We start from the raw sequence: 19917 nt of genomic DNA on the forward strand, positions 1-19917 counted from the left end.
ACACACAAAGTATTCTCACGGTGCCAAACACATGGAAGTGTCATGAGTGTGTGCTCTGCTGTACATGCACTAAAACAAACAAACACCACGTCAGTCTTTTCAATAAAAAGTAGAACCTTTTTATAGAACACTTTCTTTACAGAAAACAAAGAAGACAGAACTGCAGTTAAACAGAAGAGAACTCTAAAATCCAAGTATTGTTAAAGGGAAACTCCACCAATTTTACACATTAAAGTGTGTCTACAGGTCTTGGGGGGGGGGGGGGGGGGGGGGGGTGCTACTGCATATGTGAAAAAAAGCAGTATAAAGTCTTTTGTGGCTCCAGAGGAAGCTACATGTAATCCTCAAGTGATGTTACTCAGTGGTTATGTTGCATTGTGGGTAATGTAGATGCCAGGTTTTGAAAAGCAGTCCACTGGTCTTACCCAAAGATTCCACTCCGGTATGGTTTTGCTCCAGCACTGCACTCCTATAACACTGCTGGAATCATTCAGGACAGTTTAAAACAAATGATCAAAGTTGATACAGCAGAACCATGGATCAACTTCAACATATTCTTTTTCCCTCCTAAAACCTGTTGCCTACATTACCCACAATGCAACTTAGCCACTGAGTGACATCACTGGAGTCAAATTATAAGATTACATGAGGATGTAAAATGTAAGATTATGTAAGATTACATAATGTAAGACTACGTGCAGCTTTCTCTGGAGCCACAAAAGGAGTCCTACTGCTTTTTTCCACACCAGTAGTAGTACTCCCCGAGAGCTGTGAACACACTTTAATGTGTAAAATTGTTTTTTACCAATGATTTAACCAAAGAATTTACATAAAGACATGAGCTCTGTAATAACACACATGGTGAAATCCACTGCAGTTATCCAGTCCACATTTTCTCATATGGTAGCAGCTGTGATGCTGACAGCCTCTAGTGTATCATCTCCTTACATTCACATGGTGAAGCAGGTGAACAGAAGTGGCCCTGGGGTAATTAAGAAGGAACTTGCATTAATGAATATCTCAGCTCTTGTAGTGTCCTTTCTCAGCAATATGCATTAGCCGGCTCAATTAATAACATGAGCGGCACAATTACAGAGTGAGGTGTCCACGTTATTATTGTCTGACGCACAAAAACACCTGGGCTCTGCTCTGCTTGTCAAGGCTTTATGTAACTGAGGAGCTCATCTTTGTCCATCTGATAGCGACTCTTCTTCCAGATGTCGCGCAGCTTCTGTAAGGTGGCACCTATCTCTTTGCCTGACGTGATGCCCATCCTTCTCAGATCGTGACCGCTGACAGGGAAGCGAGGGACGGACCATCTGCAGAGCTCCTTTAGCAGCTTCTCCTCACCCTGATACTTCAGCAGCTCACATACTTTACTTTGTGTATCCAGCTCCCGACTCTGTAAGGACACAGAATGTGTGAGTTAAAGCCTCTGAAAACTTGGTTTCAGATTTTAAGTACCCTATAACATTAAATATTTATGACTAAATAAGCAACAACCAAGTAAAGAAAAAAAACCTCTTTATTCATAGTTAAATATTTAAACACTCAGCTGATCTGCTTCATCAGGACTGTGAGTGGTGACAACAGCAGACAAGCACACAACTCTCATTACGTTTTGATTAAAATATTCCTTTATAGAGATCATTTTCTTTTCTGATACTGGACTCGGCCCACTTCAAACCAGTAAGAAGAGCGTAGAGAAACAAACGAATACAGAAATGAGTCCTGTGTGTTCATGCACATTGTGCAGACACGCAGGACAACGTCACCAACAATAAAAAGCAGAGTGAAAAAAACGTTTCAAGGTATAAAAGCATCCATATGTTCTGTAGGGATGAGTCATTTTCCTCCATTTTGTCTGTACTATCTCATCCTGCCAACTCTATTTCTGCTTCTATTGATGATAGAGTTCAGGCTCAAGTTCAATAGGTTCTTACTGAAGCTAAATCCAGTGTTGAATGAGCTCATCACATCTGAATAATTGAGAATCCCTTTATGAACTTAAAGATATTTATGTTATTTATCTCGTAGAAAAGTTAAAGTAACATTAGGTAGAATCTGGCGTTTTGTGCGATTTGGCGCCCCCCACAGTGCAACACCACTGTCGTAATACAAACTCCACAGTTTGTCAGACGTAATGTAGGTGCTAACTATAAACAAAATTCATTATGTCATAACAATGTTATGTGTTGAAAACTTGTATCTGAAAGTAAACATGTATGCAACACTGTGATCCTACCCTCTCACTGAAGTTACATAGTGCAGAAACAAGTGATAGGGGGCCAGAGTGGCTGTGACAGACACACTATCCACCAAACTAAGAAATTAAACTTGAAAGTTAACACATTCAATACTTTACTCTTCAGATACGAGATTTGGTAGACTCAGACTTTAACGAATCCAGGAATTTACCCACTAGATCCATTTTGCAGTATTCAGTCCTAGTTAATGATTGCAAACATTTCCTAGAATGCCTTTCAGCTAAAACCCTATTAGTATGGGTGGGAACATGTTGCATGCAGATGTGGGTGATGGAGAGTGCAGGCGGATCTCGGTTCAGCAGGACCAAGAAAGCGGGTTTAAAAGGGTGTGACTCTTGAATACAAAGTAGGGCTGTAACTATAATTATTTTCACGGCTGGTTAGTCTACCGATTATGTTACTTAACAAAATCGATTGTTTTGTTTGTTCTCTGTGGAGATGCTAATCACACTTTCCCGGAGCACAAGACGACGTCAGCAAATTGCTAGTTTTCTCTGGCCCACAATCCAAAACAGGTTGTATTTAGTTTACGATCATAGAAGACTAAGAAAACAAGCACTTATTCACATTTGAGCTCAAACCAGTGACGGTTTGACAAGTGATTTATCTATGATTGGAATATTTGCAGATTAATCTCCTGTTGTTCAACTAATCTATAATTTGCCTGATCATTTCAGCTCTACTTCAAAGCATGTCTTATGACTGAACTCCATCTGGCAGCTACTTAACTGTTGATGCTTGTAGACAGATTTTAAACTGTTAGTGATTAAGGGTGGATTTCTCACTGTAGTGCAGCTGTTCATCCATTCAAATAAGCTTCAATATATGCTAATTAGGCCATCTTAAGACATTACTGGCTACAATCACTGGCACACAACAGAATACATGCTGATGAGTAATGCTGCCAGTCTAGAACATAGCATGCACACTCTGACCACTCATGGCTGCAATTAATGATCACATTGTTCTGCACAGTGCCAGACTATACTGTAAATCTCTCCTGCTCTTTTTGTTATAAAACACATGAATAATTGACATCCGATTGTTTCTACAGACTGTCTGAAGGATGCTAAAACTTACGTCAATGATAAAGTCAGTGAAGGGTTTGAGGCTGTCAGGCTCGTCTTGGCTCTTACAGAGCTCCCCTCTGTATTTGACCAGGAACAGAGCCAGAGTCTTCTCCTCTCTGGACACCTTCAGGCGGATGTCCATCTTTTCAACCTCCCCTGGGCTTTGGAAGAGAGCTGCCAGGATGGTCATGGGTTTGGGAGAGTGGTCTTTGGCGTTCTGCCACACTCGCTTCATCTCCTCAACATAGCCATCTGGAGGCAAACCTGAGGAGAAGCAGAGGCAGCAGAAGTGGCTTTTACAACAGCTACACAAACTGAGCAAGACAATAATGTGCAGATTTTTAAAAATTTTTATCCTGTAAACCCGACCGGCACCACACCGCGTAACCACAGTTAGCACTGGGCTAACCTCCACGGAAGACCTCCAACACAGCTTACCGGAGGCCGATCCAACTCACCAGGCCCAGTTTATTGGGCCTGCGCCGGTAAGTCTCGCTGACCAACTCTGACCTGTGTGTATACTGAATCTACTCTCCGCCGTGGGCTCCCTCCGTGGAGCCCTCGCGTGTAAGTCTCCCCCTGTGCTACTGTCTCTGCTGACCTCCCCGGCCTACTACCACCACAACAACAACCACCACAACCCTTCACCTGTTCCGACTCCATTACTGGCCACAGTGTGTTTATTCCTCCCCAGAAAACCTCCACCGACCCCACCGTGACATGGCTCCACTTACTTCGCCTGGTTGTGACAGCTGCCACCGGCTTAGCCAGAGGATCGATGAGCTGGAAGGGAGGATGTCCACGCTGTACCAGCTGAGGGAAGAGGAACACATCATGGACTCGATGGTCGTCGCTCTGGGTCCCGCAGCCAACTCAACATCCACGGGAGAACTCGACTCAACTGTCCCACTCACGTCTCCAAACAATCCTGCCATCACGGTCGCAGCTCACTGGTCCCGGCTAGGAGCAAAGCCCAAGGCGCTGGTCAACTTCACTCCCGCTCCCGGATCCCGTCGGAAATCATGGAATACTCTCCAGAAAAGCACACCAGCACCTATGGCCCTCAAATTGTCCAATAGGTTTTCCATCCTGGACGAGGACACATTTCCCCCACTTCAAAATGACCATTCCCCTCCGCTATCAAAGCCGGCTTCCTCCACTCATTCGCCCCGTCAAAAGCTCCTGGAAGCGGCCGCGCCCAGCCGCCCTGGGATCCCCCTTCGCCCGAAGCCGGTGTCGGGAAATCCCTCTCATGTCCCGGCCGCCGTCCCCGCTGCCAACCCGGTCCGTCCTCATTCCACGTCCTCCTCTCACAGCGCTGACTCAGTCTCCACTCTCCCGGGAAATGGGAACCAGCAGTCGTCATCCCTTCGTCCACTTTTCTCCCCAACTACATTAATAGTTGGAGATTCAATAATCAGAAATGTCCGCTTTTTTAACGCTGCCACGCACTGTTTCCCTGGGTCCACAGTTCAAGACATTTTAAATAAACTCCCGGCGCTGCTGCGCTCTCTCCCGTCCTCCATAAAACGAGTGGTCGTTCATGTTGGGTCCAATGACACCTCTCTTAGACAGTCTGAACTGACAAAAAAACATTTTTTAGACCTTTTAAACTTCCTAAGCAGCTGTGGGAAGTCCGTTTTCATTTCCGGGCCGACTCCCACCGTGGCCCGCGGAGCGGAAGGTTTTAGCAGGATTCTCAGCCTCCACACCTGGTTACAGTCCACCTGCACCACTCGCAATATCAAGTTCATAGACAATTTTAATCTCTTCTGGAACCGCTCCACCCTCTTCAAAACTGATGGCCTCCACCCAAACAGGCACGGAAGCAACATGCTAGCAGCTAATCTCCAACACGCTGTCCACACTGGAACACGTGAACTCGCATGACTGTTTACCTGCCACACCCCCGCCACTCACTCTTCTTCTCCTCCCAAAGCCCCACTGGCTCCACTACACTCGGTCCCGCTCTCTAGCTCCCCTCCTCGGCCACATCAGTCATTACAACTACAACCTGTTATTCATATCCACACCATCATCAGTCACAGACGCCTCTGTCCACTCAGTACGAGACATGTTAATCCAGCCAATCTCCGTCCACTTCCCCGGTCCTCACACCCTCTCACAAACCAACATCACCTGAAACTGGCCATATTCAACACCCGCTCCCTCAACAACAAAAGCCTTATTCTCAGTGAATTTATAACGGACAATAACCTGGATTTTCTCTGTCTCACTGAAACCTGGCAAAAACCTCTGGATTATTTTTCATCAAGTCACTCCCACAGGATACACCTACATGGCCAAACCCCGCACAGAGGGCCGGGGAGGTGGCATTGCTGCCATCTACAGAAATAACATCAAGACAACCACCATCTCCATTCCTCCTGCCCCCTCATTTGAACACCTCACCTACAAACTCTCCGGTCCCTGTCCTCTGGTCACAGCAATCATTTATCGCCCTCCCAAACCACATCCCTCCTTCCTTTCTGATCTTGCCGACCTTCTAACTCAGTTGTCTGCCATCTCACCATCTGTTCTCCTCCTGGGTGATTTCAATCTCCATATCGACAGCACAGACAATAAACCAGCCACAGAATTTCTGGAACTGTTAAAATGTCTCAACTTCACCCAACATATCAACTTCCCAACACACAGCCGTGGTCACATTCTGGACTTGGTTTGCTCCACCAATCTCAACATCAAACAGTTAACTAGCCACAACCTGTATATCTCTGACCACCTGGCCATCACCATGAACATAGACATCCCTGTCCCCACCACAAAACAAAAACGGACCATAACTTTCAGAAATCTTAAATCCATCTCTCCCTCAGCTCTCTCAGCCTCACTCACCCATTGTCTGTCTGCCTCCCCTCCCCCACCATCTGACGACCCCACTGACCTGGTAAACTACTACAATAACACACTCTCCTCCTGCTTGGAACAGCTTGCCCCCGTAAAAACAAAAATTGTCTCTTTCACTCACTCCGCCCCCTGGTTCACCCCAACACTCCGCCAAATGAAGACCCGGAAAAGACAACTCGAAAGACTCTACAAGAAAACCGGATTATCAGTTCACCTTTTAGCATACACCGACCACCTACAACAGTACAAAGAAGCACTCAATGCTGCCCGGTCCACCCACTACTCCCACCTCATCCACTCTGGCTCCAACAACCCCAAGGCTCTGTTCTCCACCATAAACTCCCTCCTCAAACCTCAAGACAACATCTCCTCATCATTCACCACTGAAAAATGCCAATCATTCCTATCATTCTTCCAATCAAAAATCAACACCATCTACAGTAACCTCAACACCTCCAGGACCCCTCCCATCTCCCCACCTGCCTCCCCCCCTGCTTCACCACCTGCCTCCCCGCCCACCACTTTCCAGCACCTGACCCATTTCTATCCTGTATCACCAGAACAACTCACAACCATCATGACCGGAATAAAAACCTCTACCTGCGCCCTGGACCCCATACCCTCAAAACTCATCAAGGACTGCCTCCCAGTTATCTCCCCACTCATCATTGACCTCATTAACGCCTCCCTCTCCTCTGGTTCTGTCCCCCAAACCCTTAAACTGGCTGCCATCACACCCATCATTAAAAAACCCGGTCTTGACCCTGACAACCCAAATAACTTCCGCCCCATCTCCAATCTCCCCTTCCTGTCAAAAATTCTGGAACGTGCTGTCGCGTCACGACTCAGAACCCACCTCACCTCCAATAACTTGTTTGAATCCTTCCAATCTGGTTTCCGTTCAAAGCACAGCACCGAGACAGCCCTCCTGAAAGTCACCAATGACCTCCTCTTCTCATCAGACTCTGGACACCTCACCATCCTCATCCTCCTCGACCTCACAGCTGCATTTGATACCATAAACCACTCCATCCTGCTCTCCCGTCTGGAATCCTCTCTCCACATCACCGGCACAGCACTCTCCTGGTTTCGCTCCTACCTCACAAACCGACAACAGTTCATCAGCATAAACAACTGCACCTCCCCCACTGCTCCCCTGTCACAAGGTGTCCCCCAGGGGTCGGTGCTTGGTCCCCTCCTCTTCATTCTCTACATCCTCCCCCTTGGCCAGATCATCCGTCAACACGACCTTCAGTTTCACTGTTATGCCGATGACATCCAACTGTACATATCCACCAAAGCCATCACCAACACCACCCACTCCACACTCAGCAACTGTCTCACCGAAATTAAATCATGGATGCAAACAAACTATCTTCAACTAAACAGTGACAAATCGGATATAATCATCATTGACCCTGCCTCCCGCACCAAAGCCAGTCACAACTTCTCCCTCACCTTCGATAACTGCACTCTATCACCCTCATCACACACCCGCAACCTAGGAATCATCTTTGACAGTAAACTACGGTTTGACCTCCACATCAACCATATTACCAGGACCGCCTTCTTCCACCTGAAAAACATCGCCCGTCTCCGCCCCTCACTCACCTTCTCTGCTGCAGAAACCCTCATACATGCATTTGTCACATCCAGACTGGACTACTGTAACAGCATCCTCCATGGCTCACCATCTAAACTTCTCAAGAAACTGCAATACATCCAGAACTCAGCCGCACGCCTGCTCACCCATACCCGCTCCAGAGACCACATCACCCCCGTCCTCCGTGACCTACACTGGCTGCCCATCACTCACCGCATACAGTTCAAAATCATCCTCCTCACTCACAAAGCACTTAATAACCTAGCCCCCCCTTACCTCACAGACCTACTTCATAACCACACCCCCTCCCGCGACCTCCGCTCATCCGAAGGAAACATCCTCTCTCCACCTACACGGACCAAGCACCGAACCTGGGGAGACAGAGCCTTCTCCATCGCTGCCCCCTCCCTCTGGAACTCACTCCCCATACCGATCCGTACCTGCACACACCTCCCAACATTTAAAACCATGCTCAAAACGCACCTTTTTAAATTAGCTTTTAATTTATAATCTTGATGTGCTTGTTTTATACTGTTCTCTGTGTTTTTACTGTATCTTACTGTTTTTAACTGTATATTTCATGATTTTTTTCTAAAGTGTAAAGTGTCTTTGAGCATCTGTAAAAGCGCTTATAAATAAAATTTATTATTATTATTATTATTATTAAAAAACATCATACCAATATCTGTTACGATTATAATCCGTTTGACTGAGATTATGCTGATAATGTGCCTGAAGTATTGATATCTTGGAAGAAGTCTTCTGCAGTTACTAAATAATCAAGAGGCTATAAATCATCTCTATCTGGTGGTGACTAATACCAGAGTTCACTGTGCAGCAGAAGTAAAGAGTCAGTGAGGCCACTTCATCTCACGGATCGCATTTAAATACGTCCCCATTTAGAATCGGCTCCAAACGATCAGACTCTGGAGAACTGTTGAGCTTTGACATCATTGATCCTTTTAATGGTGCCTGCACTTCACAGACAATGGCTTAATAGCAGGGTAGACGTTCTCTCATGACAGAAAAGAGTTGAAGTTCTAACAAGTGGAACTTTTTACTAAAGTGGGTTACAGAGGGCGAAATATAATATTACACTTGTAACAGTTAGTTCAGGCAGAGGCGGGGAAAAAACCTAATGCTGACAATTGAGCCCTCAGCCATTAGTCACTGTTAACTCTGACAAAAGATTCTGTAGGCTCTTTCTATTCAACGTATAATTTTTGCTCAAATGATATTCAGCAATTTAAGTAAATTAAGTGATATGTAAGTATGAAAGGTTTTCCCATCCACCAATCTAGTAAGTGATTAAAGGGGCACTCCAAAGATTTTACACAATAAGTTCAGTTGACTTTTTACTTGTCACGAGGAAAACAGCTGTATAATGTCTAATGAGTTTAAAGGGTGCTTTGTATGGTCTGAGAAGAAACAGCATTGATAACTTCATTATGATATCATCAGGGTCATCGCAGCTTGGGCAGGAGAGCTTTTAAAGCCTCCATGACAAACTGGAGATGAGGGGTTTGAAAGAAATGGTCATTTATTGAAGATGCTATTGAGTTACATTATGGGAATAACACAATAATAAAATATATGGGGGCACAATACCTCCTTTAAGATTGGGATTAATAATCAGATTTAACAATAGTGACAGTATTATCTGGGTCATGTGATTGCTCCTATTGGCTGTTGTTACTATATAGTTTTGTTAAAACATGTTGGCTTCTATAATGACTGCTTTTGATCATTTAGCCAGTATAGTAAAGGCTTTTTAATAAATTCTTCTTCGTTTGATACATCTTACAGTTCGAGTGCCTGCATTGCCTCTGGTTTTTGAAACACACTTTTTCCTGTTTTCCAAGAGCACCCGACACTATTTTTATCGACACTGTATTAGATACAGTCATCTCCTTTTCCCACTACTCTCCATCTAATGGAAGTCACAACATGAATGTAAGTAATGTCTCAACTACCATCAAGTGGCGGTGGAAAGATACTTACTGTTAGACATGTAAACGACAAATGCATCTTTGACAAAGACTATTGTCAACATTTCTGAAGCTGAATATTCTGATATATTTAAGTTTGTACCATAAGCATGAGTTTGATTTCTATAAAAGAAATTATGTCCTCCTCTCTCACCTATGTACTGGGCCAGCTCCATACTGTACATCAGCTCCAGCAGATGAGCAGCATGGCTCCCAACAACCATCTTTTTTAATTCCACCCAAATTCGTTCTCCTGATATGGCTGCCAGCCCTCGGCCATTTTCCCTGATAGCGGTCAGTGTCTCAGGCTCATGGTCATCCGGCTTCAAAGCCACTCTGCCATAGAACCTGGGGAGAAATTAAAGGTAAAATCACATCAAACAAACATAATCAATTATTTTCTTCTTTTACGCTTGTTTTGCATAGAAAGTATTTCTCTAAGTAAAAAAAAAAAAATGTGGCCACCTGAAGTAGCGCAGTATTCTCAGGTAGTCCTCTTGGATTCTTTGCTCAGCACTGCCAACAAACCGAACTTTACGGTTCTGCAGGTCCTCATATCCTTTAAAGTAGTCATATAACGTGCCATCAAGTCCTGTGAGAGGATAAAGTCAACATCACATGGTTAAATGTAATAAATGTAATATAGTGAGTGACAATGTCCCGTGAACGCACCAGAACTGACACCATATGGCTGAGCATCTCCACAACATAAGCAAACAGAGATGAGACAGTACATTTAATTCAGTGGAGGACAAACATGCTCATACCTAAAAACATGGAGTTGATGGTGAGGTCTCTCCGCTCAGCATCTTTCTGCCAGTCAGTGGTGAATTCCACCTCCGCATGACGTCCATCAGTCTGAACATCCACTCGCAACGTGGTCACCTCAAAGTTCTCATTGTGTAGCTGTGACAGAAGACCAATAAACAGAACAAAGATCACAATGGGCACAGCAAAGACTGTGACATGTACAATGTCCCTCTCTATCTGGTCTAACTTATGGGTGTGCAGATTTCAGATGGCATTCAGAAAAATATAGTTATGTCTACCTTATTCCATTAGAGCATTGTAGCATCTGTCCTACCGTATGGACAAAAACTCATTAGATGCAACTTATTTACATATTCTAGGAATAAACAAAATCAATCAGAAGTGGAGTTTCCCGTTATCGGGCTGTGGAATTTCCTCCCACAATCCATCAGGATGGCTGATCTATTAACGCACTTATTAGATCGATCACATTAAATGCACGTGGAAGAAGAAAATGGAAAATGTAGTATAGCCTTGCATGATGCAACGGACTGGTCGAAGAACAAACACAATAATTACAATAATCTTTGTATCTCTGCTAGTGTCTTTCTGTACACATATACTCTGAAGTGTATGTGTTTGAATATCACACATTTACGTGTGATATTCAAACGTTTACATTTTTGAATCTGTAGATGTGTAGCCATGGAACCCCAAGAAAATATCTACTTTTTCTTTGCCTGGTTTAATCTTCTGCTAAAGTACCTGGCAGACAGTTTAAGTGGTCTTCAAATCAGCTTTCCAGACATTCATTTAAAAAGTGAAAGCTACATCTTCAGCCTCTTACTCTTGCTGTAATGGTCCCATGCTTCTCTCCTTTATTGTTGATCATCCTGATCCCTGCTTTTTGGAACATGCACTTCATCTCGTCTGGAGTGGCTGTGGTGGCAAAGTCTACATCTTCAGGCTGCTTCCCAGACAGCAGGTCACGTACAGCACCTCCTGCTATCCTCAGTTCATGCTGGTGCTTCACAAACACCTCTGGAAAAACACACATGCACACGCACACACACACAGGAGTTATGTTACTTTTCAGAGTGAGAGAGTCTAGAGGCAGAGACAATCTCACTGGTTGACTTAAAGGTGGAGGGGCAGAGCCAGAGAAGGAACTTTACAACATAATGAATCCCATCATCTTGAATCAATACAAACACATTTTAATTTTTTTTTTTCATTTATGTCCTGACTGCAGTTTTCACTTTGCCCATTAGGAAACTTGTCTTTTTGACTCTGCTCATTGATTTTAAGTGTTGTCCAGGGAATATTAAAGGGGCATTCCACCAGTTCATCACATGATTAATAAAACTGACTTTCTTGACTGGAGGTACAGAGTATATAAGATGTGTATTTACCAGACAAAGAGACTCTAAAGAAAGTATTGCATTATGGGAAATCATAACTTTTTGTGGCCCTTTACCCATAGTAGGGACAAAAGATTATGTTTTCCTCTGCTGCATCAGTTTGACTAATCATATTTAATCTGCCTTGGGCCCAGTGCCCAAAGTGTATTGAAGTGCAATACTAAAAAGCTGGAGAATGCCTTTATGTCCCTGGCTGTTTCAGAATTTAAAACAGCAAAATGGTAAAGTGTCGACTATAAAACAAAAAAATCTTTTCATGAGAAATTCCCTTTTCTGAACAGTAAACAGCCTTTAGGACATGCCTGTAGATTCTGAATTTTGGATCTCGTAGGTCCTGACTGATTCTGGGTTTTGGGGCAGATACTCATCGATATTTACTAGTTACTAAAATCAGATAATGGCATGTCATCAGACATGATTACATAGCACTCTCCAACTTTGTGATCCCTTAAATCAGTTCCATTGGAAGAACGTTGACCAAACTTTGTACTGAGTGAGACAGATACAAAGTGCACGTCAGTGCTGCTGTCTTACCGTTTCTGTATATTGTTATGTTACATTGGTCTATTCTGTACTGACAACATCTACTGCATGTGTATCCATCCCTTCTCTGTTGCTCTTCCTGAGGTTTATTCACTTTTTGGTGGGAGTATCTTATATCCAAAATCTGTCTAATGATAGAAGGTGTTGTATGCTTTAGACATTGGAAAGCCACTCGAGTTACATTTGTGATATTGGGCTATGTAGATAAATTGACTTGACTCTGTGGAGAGCTATATAGGAGAGACAGTGTTTGTAAAATATCTCAAACACATTTTCTTCTCTAATGTTTACGACAACTGGCTGTCACTTATTTTCAGTGCACATACAGCACAATACCATATCTGCAATGTGCTAATATCCATCTGGCAGATTTTGTCTTGATCTTATTCTTTAAGTAAACACTGAGCATCCATGATATATCTTCTTTTGAAAGCATCAAAGTAAGTGGTGAATGATCAGATCATGGGGCACATCTATGAATTTCAAAGCCTCTTGTCAAGCTTTTAGAGTTAGAAGTACTGATTCATTTTCAAACAGACTGCCGCTAACTACCTTCACTGACCGGGTAACCACACCTGACAACTCACCTGCTAGTCCATTCAGTCCATCATTGAACAGAGCCTGGAACTCACTGGTCTTCAGCTGCATGGTGAAGAGACTCCTCCAACACAAACCTGTTCTACCAATCACACGAGGACTCAATAATCTGCTCCACATCTGTGCAAACAAACAAAAAAGTCGTCATGTGCTTCTGTTTGTGTCTCTGTCAGCTTTTAACAAGCTAGCAACATGTCACTGAAGTCATGCTTGCGACCTTTAGCGGTCCGCGTGCACTGCTCACACGCTTCTCGCGCGGCCAGCATATGCGCAACACCGACACGTTGTGGTCAACACACCAGATATAACACACAGGACTGACCTGCAGCTTCAGAAGAAGATATTACGAACATACAACGCAGCTAACTCTTCATGATACCCCTCTCTGCTCTGGTATGATGGAGCTCTGTAGGAAGTGTTCCGCTAACGTGCGGGTGCTGACCAATAGCGGGAGGTTGCGTCAGACTCACTGGGCGGGGTTTTAACGGCGCGTGCAGCCAGTGGCCTCTCGCGAGACTTTAGCTCGTAGCTCAAAGCGACTTCTCTGGTGTTTGTGGTGGACCGCTGTCAGATTAGTAAAGGGTGCAGGAGGTAATGGCTAAAGTGGAGCTGACGCCGCTCAGACCCTGGGACGACTTCTTCCCTGGCTCGGAGAGGTTCGCGAAACCAGACACGAAAGATTTGGCGAAATGGAACAACAGAGTTATCAGCAACCTGCTGTATTATCAGACAAACTATTTGGCTTTGGCCGTCGCTGTTTTCCTCATCGTCGGGTAAGTTAACGCTGCATGACATGTCATCAATATAGCAGCTGTTTAGTGTTTATTTGGTCACGAAATTCTCTTTTACAGTTGTTCGTCATCCTATCTCGTGTATTTTGTTTCTGTAATGTGACCATGTTGGTGTAAACTGGGGTGTAGCGTACTATAAAGGATTTAAAATGAGGGTACAAACAGGATGTTGACTCAGAGCTGGAAGGAGTCCCATAAGAATGAATGGAGAGGTTGTGTGCTGACATGCACCGTTACTGTGTGCTCTCAGTGTAACTCACAGTTTGTGTAGGGATATACAACTGACTTTTTCATTGGTCTATAAATATGCAACATATGATGGCATGACGCCCCCACGATGTACTCATCTGCTGGGCAGAAGCTGAATTGGAGAAGTGAAAGAGGAGTGTGTAACCAGTGTGAGGGCCCTTACTCACACTGTACATGAACCAAAATCCAGATTTCCATTCCCCTGAAGAACAAGCACAGACCTGGACTACTGCAGACAGCTCTCTGAACCAGTCTGATCGCTCCATACAAGGTAGATTCAGTGAGACCAGAGCAAGAGATTAAACCTGTCATCTAGGAAAATATCTTGGCTTTTGTTCCAGCCGAAGTCCAGCTTCCTAAAAATAGTGATGCCCTGTCATGGTCCGTCCACTGAGCTGTATGATGACATATTGTTGCTATGGTCATGAAGGCCTCATAAGCCCCGTGTCTAGTCAGCTGTTGTGCTGCAGATAGCACAGTTGTGAGAAAACAACAGGTCAATCAGCTGTCCCTGTACCCCTGATTAACGAGATAATCCGGTATTTGATCATTTCAGTCAATCCTGACTCATGACCTCAAACCAACAAGGTTGACACAATCAGTTTACTTGTTACGTAAAAAAAAAACAACCCCTTTGTTATTTTTACCCAGTTTCAAAACAGTTCAACCATGCAATTTCTTTTGCATGGACCTTATTTGCATTGCCAAAAGTGTTCAGGGCATGTAAGTGTGTGTGAGGAAGCTGGTTTTGTAATAGTATGTATTCATGAGTCCACACACAAACACACACACACACACACACACACACACACACACTATACTGAAACACCCAAATACATCATCTTAAGTTTACCAATCTGTTACAGTGTTTCTGTATAGTCTCTTACTGGTCTAAAAGACTGCAGATGCCACTGTACTGTGTAGTGATCAAAGCACATTCACTGAACTCCTGATGACTCTGGGTCTCCTCATTAGGGATGGGACAATAAAAGATTTTATCACTGATGGCGATAAGAGACACAATAAGTTGATTAGGGTGAATTTTTAATTATGGGGATGGTCATGAATCAAGATAATCTTGAATATCCTCACATGAATGACTCCAAAAAGCTGTGTAGCTCACTGACACAGTCCTATATTGGTTTCATGACTTGTTTTGAATTGCCTAAGCCTGTCACCATGGCTGAAGGCATGACTTTCAGATTGTATCCCCCACAAAAACAAAAACAGATGTGTGTCCTATCTGTGATGCAATAAAAATAATTGTTTCCTAACACAATGTAAGGTTGGAGTGACTGATTCCAGCACGTTTTAGTGCAATTTTAGTTTTTATTTTAAAGGTCTAAGAATATATTGATGATTATTGGGATAATATTATGAATTGCAATAATGTTGAACAGGCTAATAGGGACATGGAAATTGCATGTTGTCCAATGCCGACTCCGTCTACAGTTGTTCTTCAGGTACTTCATGGTTCCACACCCTTCAACATAACTGCCGGCACTGAGTGCAGCTCTCACCTGAGGGTCTTTTGATTATTATAGTCTCAAGATGAAGGAGAAGCTGTTTGTGTTGTGTTGGCACATTCACCTTGTGTGTGTGTGATATGCAGAGGAACAAACCTTTTTGACCCTATAATCAATATGTCACATGTAAAGGGTCAAGCCAGGTTGGTCACTGGCTGTTTGTCTTAAAATTGGAGGAAGAAGACAGTTGGAAATGCAGCCATGAGGTGGAGCAGTAGGAGGTGTGAGGTGAGAAATTCTATAAAGAGGCGACAGTCACAGTGAGTATTTGAGGATGCGAGACACTGTAATGCAGCGGGTCAAGAGAGGTTTGAAACCCACCCAAGAATGTCAATAATTCAACACGCTCACCATTACACAGTGCAAGTGATGATCTCCCTTTCCTTAGCAAGACATCAAGAGTGTTCATAAGTCCAGTGGCCAAGGTAACTAACGCTGCAGGAGGAATCAGTAGAAAGATTTTGCGTTGCATGACACTGTATTGTATTGGAAATTCAGACAGTGTCCTACTCTGGGTGTAGAGCATATCAGGTAGTTAGTTTTATTTAGTGTCTAATAAATTGACCTCACAGCTGAAAATAATGAGGTACTGCCTAATGAATATATTGGCTGGTTTTAGCTTATCGCTGATATATTGATTTAACCAAATGTCAGATGATGAGCAACAAGAAATTAGATGAAAACAAGATGTTTTTGAGATCATTTAGAAACTGTGTTGTCATTGCATAGTTTGTCCACCAGATGGCTGTAGCGAGTTCACTTTTCAATTCTCAAGTGTCAAGCTCAGGGCATCTTGATCACTGTAAGAAATTAGGGCATCCTTATCAAAAAATGTGTGTTTGTGTTATGGGATAATGAAGTAAAATAAACCTTGGTGGATATATTGTTATCACATTTTATACACTCTCAAATATCAGTCACTGCCTTGGGAAACCAGTACCTGTCAGGTAACTTGAGGCAACTTTTGAAAAATTCAACAATGAAATGCCAAATATATAGAAGGAACATCGTGTCCTAGTTTCAGGCAGTAGTTAGTCTTTTACATTAAAAGGGGAGAATATCTGCACGCTGTAATTGCTTTATTCGTGCTACACTTTGATCACACACACCTTCATCAAGCCTTGCTCTCTTTATCCTTATCTCTGTGATTTATCCAGGATCATTAGTGTGTGAAGCCACATACCTAAAAGAGAGCCTGAGTAAGGTGAACTTGCTGTGTGAGACAGGCTCTTGATCACACTTACTGAGGTCATGAACTCAGCCTGATGTAGTCACTGTAGTTATGCCAAAGCTGGATTTGTCACACAAAGCTTGTCTATCAAAGGTGTGTGTGCAGGGAGAGCACAGCAGCAGTAGGTGTGATGAGGGGGAAAATGTGATGTGAATGGCTGTTGCAGCAGTAAATACACTGCCTGTAATGCATAGAGGACTTTATTGTCTTTTTTTGGCGTCACAGCTGTGAAGTCATGATGTGATGTACCGATTTGAAAATGAAAGTTTTTAAGCTTTTAGGGCGTCAACACACAATCATTTTCTTGATTAATAGTATAGTAATAGTTAAAATTCACATTTTAATTTCCTCCATCAGTCCAAAACCTAATAAAGAAAATGAATGAACATATTAAAAAAAAAAAAAAGAAAGAAAATGAATTAAAAAACCTTTGGCGGTGGTGCATGCATTCAAAATCTCACAGTAAAATCATTCTCATCAGAACACTTTTCACCAAAAGTAAAAGTACAGAAAATGCTAAAGTGCCCCCTTTCAAAATAAAATATATTGTATTGCTGCAATTTAATTACTGATGCATTAATGCTGTTCATCACTTTAATGTTGCTGCAGGTTAATCTTAATTACTTCATTTACTGCTGGGTTAATCTATGGTAATACATCATAATTGTTGATTTATATTTTGAGTAAACACTACAATATTTCCCTCCAGAATGTAATGGAGTTTAAGTATAATGTAACAGAAAATGTAAAAGGTACAAATGCCTCAAAATATTGCAATACTTAACTTGTAACTTGTACGTAGTTACATTCCCTCACGGGTTATTCTAAATTTGAAAACTAAAATATGTACTTTACGGCAAATGTATATTGGTTCCAAATATCAATTAATTGTCTCCTTGATTACTAATAATCGGTATCAGCCCTGAAAAAAAACAAAAAAACAACAACATATCAGTCGATCCTGCTATCACATAAGAAAAAGAAAAGCGGCAAATCCTCATGCTTGAGAAGCTGGAACAAGATATTATTTGAATTTTTTCCCTGAAAAATGACAATAAAAAGTTTATCATAACAGTTGCCGATTTATTGTTGGTTGACTCATGTATTAATCAACTTTAGTGTTTTAACCTTAGTTGTTTTTCTTTTAGCTATCATTGCACAACACAGTTTTGAGCAGGAATCGCTATTATGCAAACGCAAACCTTTACAGTCACCTATTGTCAAGACCAGTCATATTGTTTCTTAAAAAATACATCCAATAATGGAGAAAAAATACATTCAAATTGACATAAAATGTTATTATCTGTGGTCCTTTCCTGTCCTTTTTTATGGGAACAGTCTTTCTCTCTAAAAGCAGTCGTGTTGTGGTAGAAACAACATCCAACCACTCGGTGGAGCCACTGACCACACACACACACACACACACACACACACACACACACACACACGATGCTGCCTGTGCTCCAGTTGTGAGAGAAGAGTTTCTCACTGAGCCGTCTGCTCTCACGTGTCTTGTGTTGCTGCCCTGCAGGTTCCTGAACCCTCTGGGGATGTTCACAGCCATGGCCGTGGTGTCGGCCGTCTTCCTGGGGTCGGTGTGGGCCGGAGAGAACCGAGCTATCATCAACAACTTTAAGAGGCAGAACCCCACAGCTTTCGTGATCGCCGTCATGGTCGCCAGCTACCTCTTAATCTCTTTGCTGGGGAGCGTCATGGTGTTTATGTCTGCAATCACTTTACCTCTGACTTGTAAGTTCAACAAGATAATGCTGGATAATCCTAGTTACTTAATTGACTGATCAAATAATAATGGATACCCTTCTACAGTGAAATTATCAGTGCATTTGAGGTAGAATGCAATTAACCTTAGGCAACAGAGTTCACTCCCAATCAATGAAACATGTTTTGGAGCGAACCCTCTCAGATTCTTACAGACTGATGTTATTATAGTGTGACTCGAACAAAAGTTTATAGGTTTGTTTTTGCCAAACATTTCAAACACCAACAGTCACTCTCCCATCTGCCTTTTCAGTGATATTTGCACACGCTTCACTTCGCCTCCGCAACATGAAAAATAAACTGGAGAACAAGATCGAGGGAGCCGGACTGAAGAGGTCACCCATGGGCATCTTGCTGGAGGCTCTGGGTCAGCAAGAGGAGAACTTTCAAAAGATCCAGAGCTTTCTGGAGGGAAAACTGAAGGAGTGACTGGACTCACCCACACGTACACATCTTCTGGCCAAAGATTTTGACTCTTTTTTTTTGTCTTGGATGTAACAGAATAATGTATCTGTCAGTCTAAACCTCTTGAAGTTCCTTTCATATACAGTGTGTTTATCTGTCAAAGCTTGTAATCTGAAGGGCTTTATCTTTACCTCAGGGTATCTGTCACTCCAGCCAGAACTTGTCAGGATGCTTTTCTCAAACAGTGATGGGGGCATCTCACATCTCTGCTATGCAATGTGTCAGTGTTCCCGTGAAACACAGCTGCAGAGTTCTTCCTATGTACGAAATCTGTGTTCAATCAGTCTCAGAAACAGCCGTCAGTCCTGGCAGGTTGCGCTCGACTAAAATTGTGAAATTGTTGCTTTGTAACAAAGAATAAAAAGTGCACACTCGACACGCATCGCTGCCAAGGTGCTCTGCAGGCTGGATTGTTTCAAGTTTTTGAATAATGTCTCCTTGCATAAAGTTTAACAGTTTACTTAAGAACCCATTTGAATAAAAATCAGCCAAGCTTACGTCCACGCAAAGAAAAAGAGCCAGACAAAAGAGAAAGCACGGCTTTGTCTCGAGCTTTTGAAATACATGTGACTCCAAACACAGATCACTGTGTCAATATTGAAAAATGAAGACTTCAAAGGAGCGAGAGGTCCTAACCCGTGCCCATCAGTATTCCTCCTGCGCCTCGGACTGTTTAATCTTGACAGTACCCCCTGGGTGATGGATTGGCTAACTTTGCTTTCCTTTCCACTTACCCCCAATGCTAATCAATGGGCTGCAGTAGATTATA

At 43.0% G+C, this 19917-nt stretch overlaps 2 protein-coding genes across 3 annotated transcripts; one reads left to right on the forward strand and one right to left on the reverse strand.

Annotated features, from left to right (window-relative positions):
* Window positions 1-262: 262 nt before the first annotated feature.
* Window positions 263-13543, reverse strand: trnt1 (tRNA nucleotidyl transferase, CCA-adding, 1). Of its 2 annotated transcripts, none has more exons than XM_084349083.1 (8): window positions 13430-13543; window positions 13098-13184; window positions 11394-11587; window positions 10564-10702; window positions 10262-10388; window positions 9951-10144; window positions 3348-3601; window positions 263-1402 (listed from the first exon to the last, which is right to left on the reverse strand). In XM_084349083.1, exons 1-8 carry the CDS (start codon window positions 13458-13460, stop codon window positions 1157-1159), a joined length of 1272 nt encoding a protein of 423 aa, XP_084205209.1. In that variant the 5' UTR covers window positions 13461-13543; the 3' UTR covers window positions 263-1156. The 2 variants fall into 2 exon arrangements, with proteins under 2 accessions (XP_084205209.1, XP_084205208.1); XM_084349082.1 differs by having other exon boundaries at window positions 266-1402; window positions 13098-13227; window positions 13430-13516.
* A 105-nt stretch (window positions 13544-13648) lies between these two features.
* Window positions 13649-19556, forward strand: arl6ip5a (ADP-ribosylation factor-like 6 interacting protein 5a). The gene is made up of 3 exons (XM_084349085.1): window positions 13649-13880; window positions 18436-18653; window positions 18937-19556. The coding sequence occupies exons 1-3, from the start codon at window positions 13702-13704 to the stop codon at window positions 19110-19112; spliced, it is 573 nt and encodes a 190-aa protein (XP_084205211.1). The 5' UTR covers window positions 13649-13701; the 3' UTR covers window positions 19113-19556.
* Window positions 19557-19917: the final 361 nt, after the last annotated feature.

This window comes from Pagrus pagrus (genome assembly GCF_965226575.1).
Source record: "Pagrus pagrus genome assembly, chromosome: 3".
NCBI lineage: Eukaryota > Metazoa > Chordata > Actinopteri > Spariformes > Sparidae > Pagrus > Pagrus pagrus.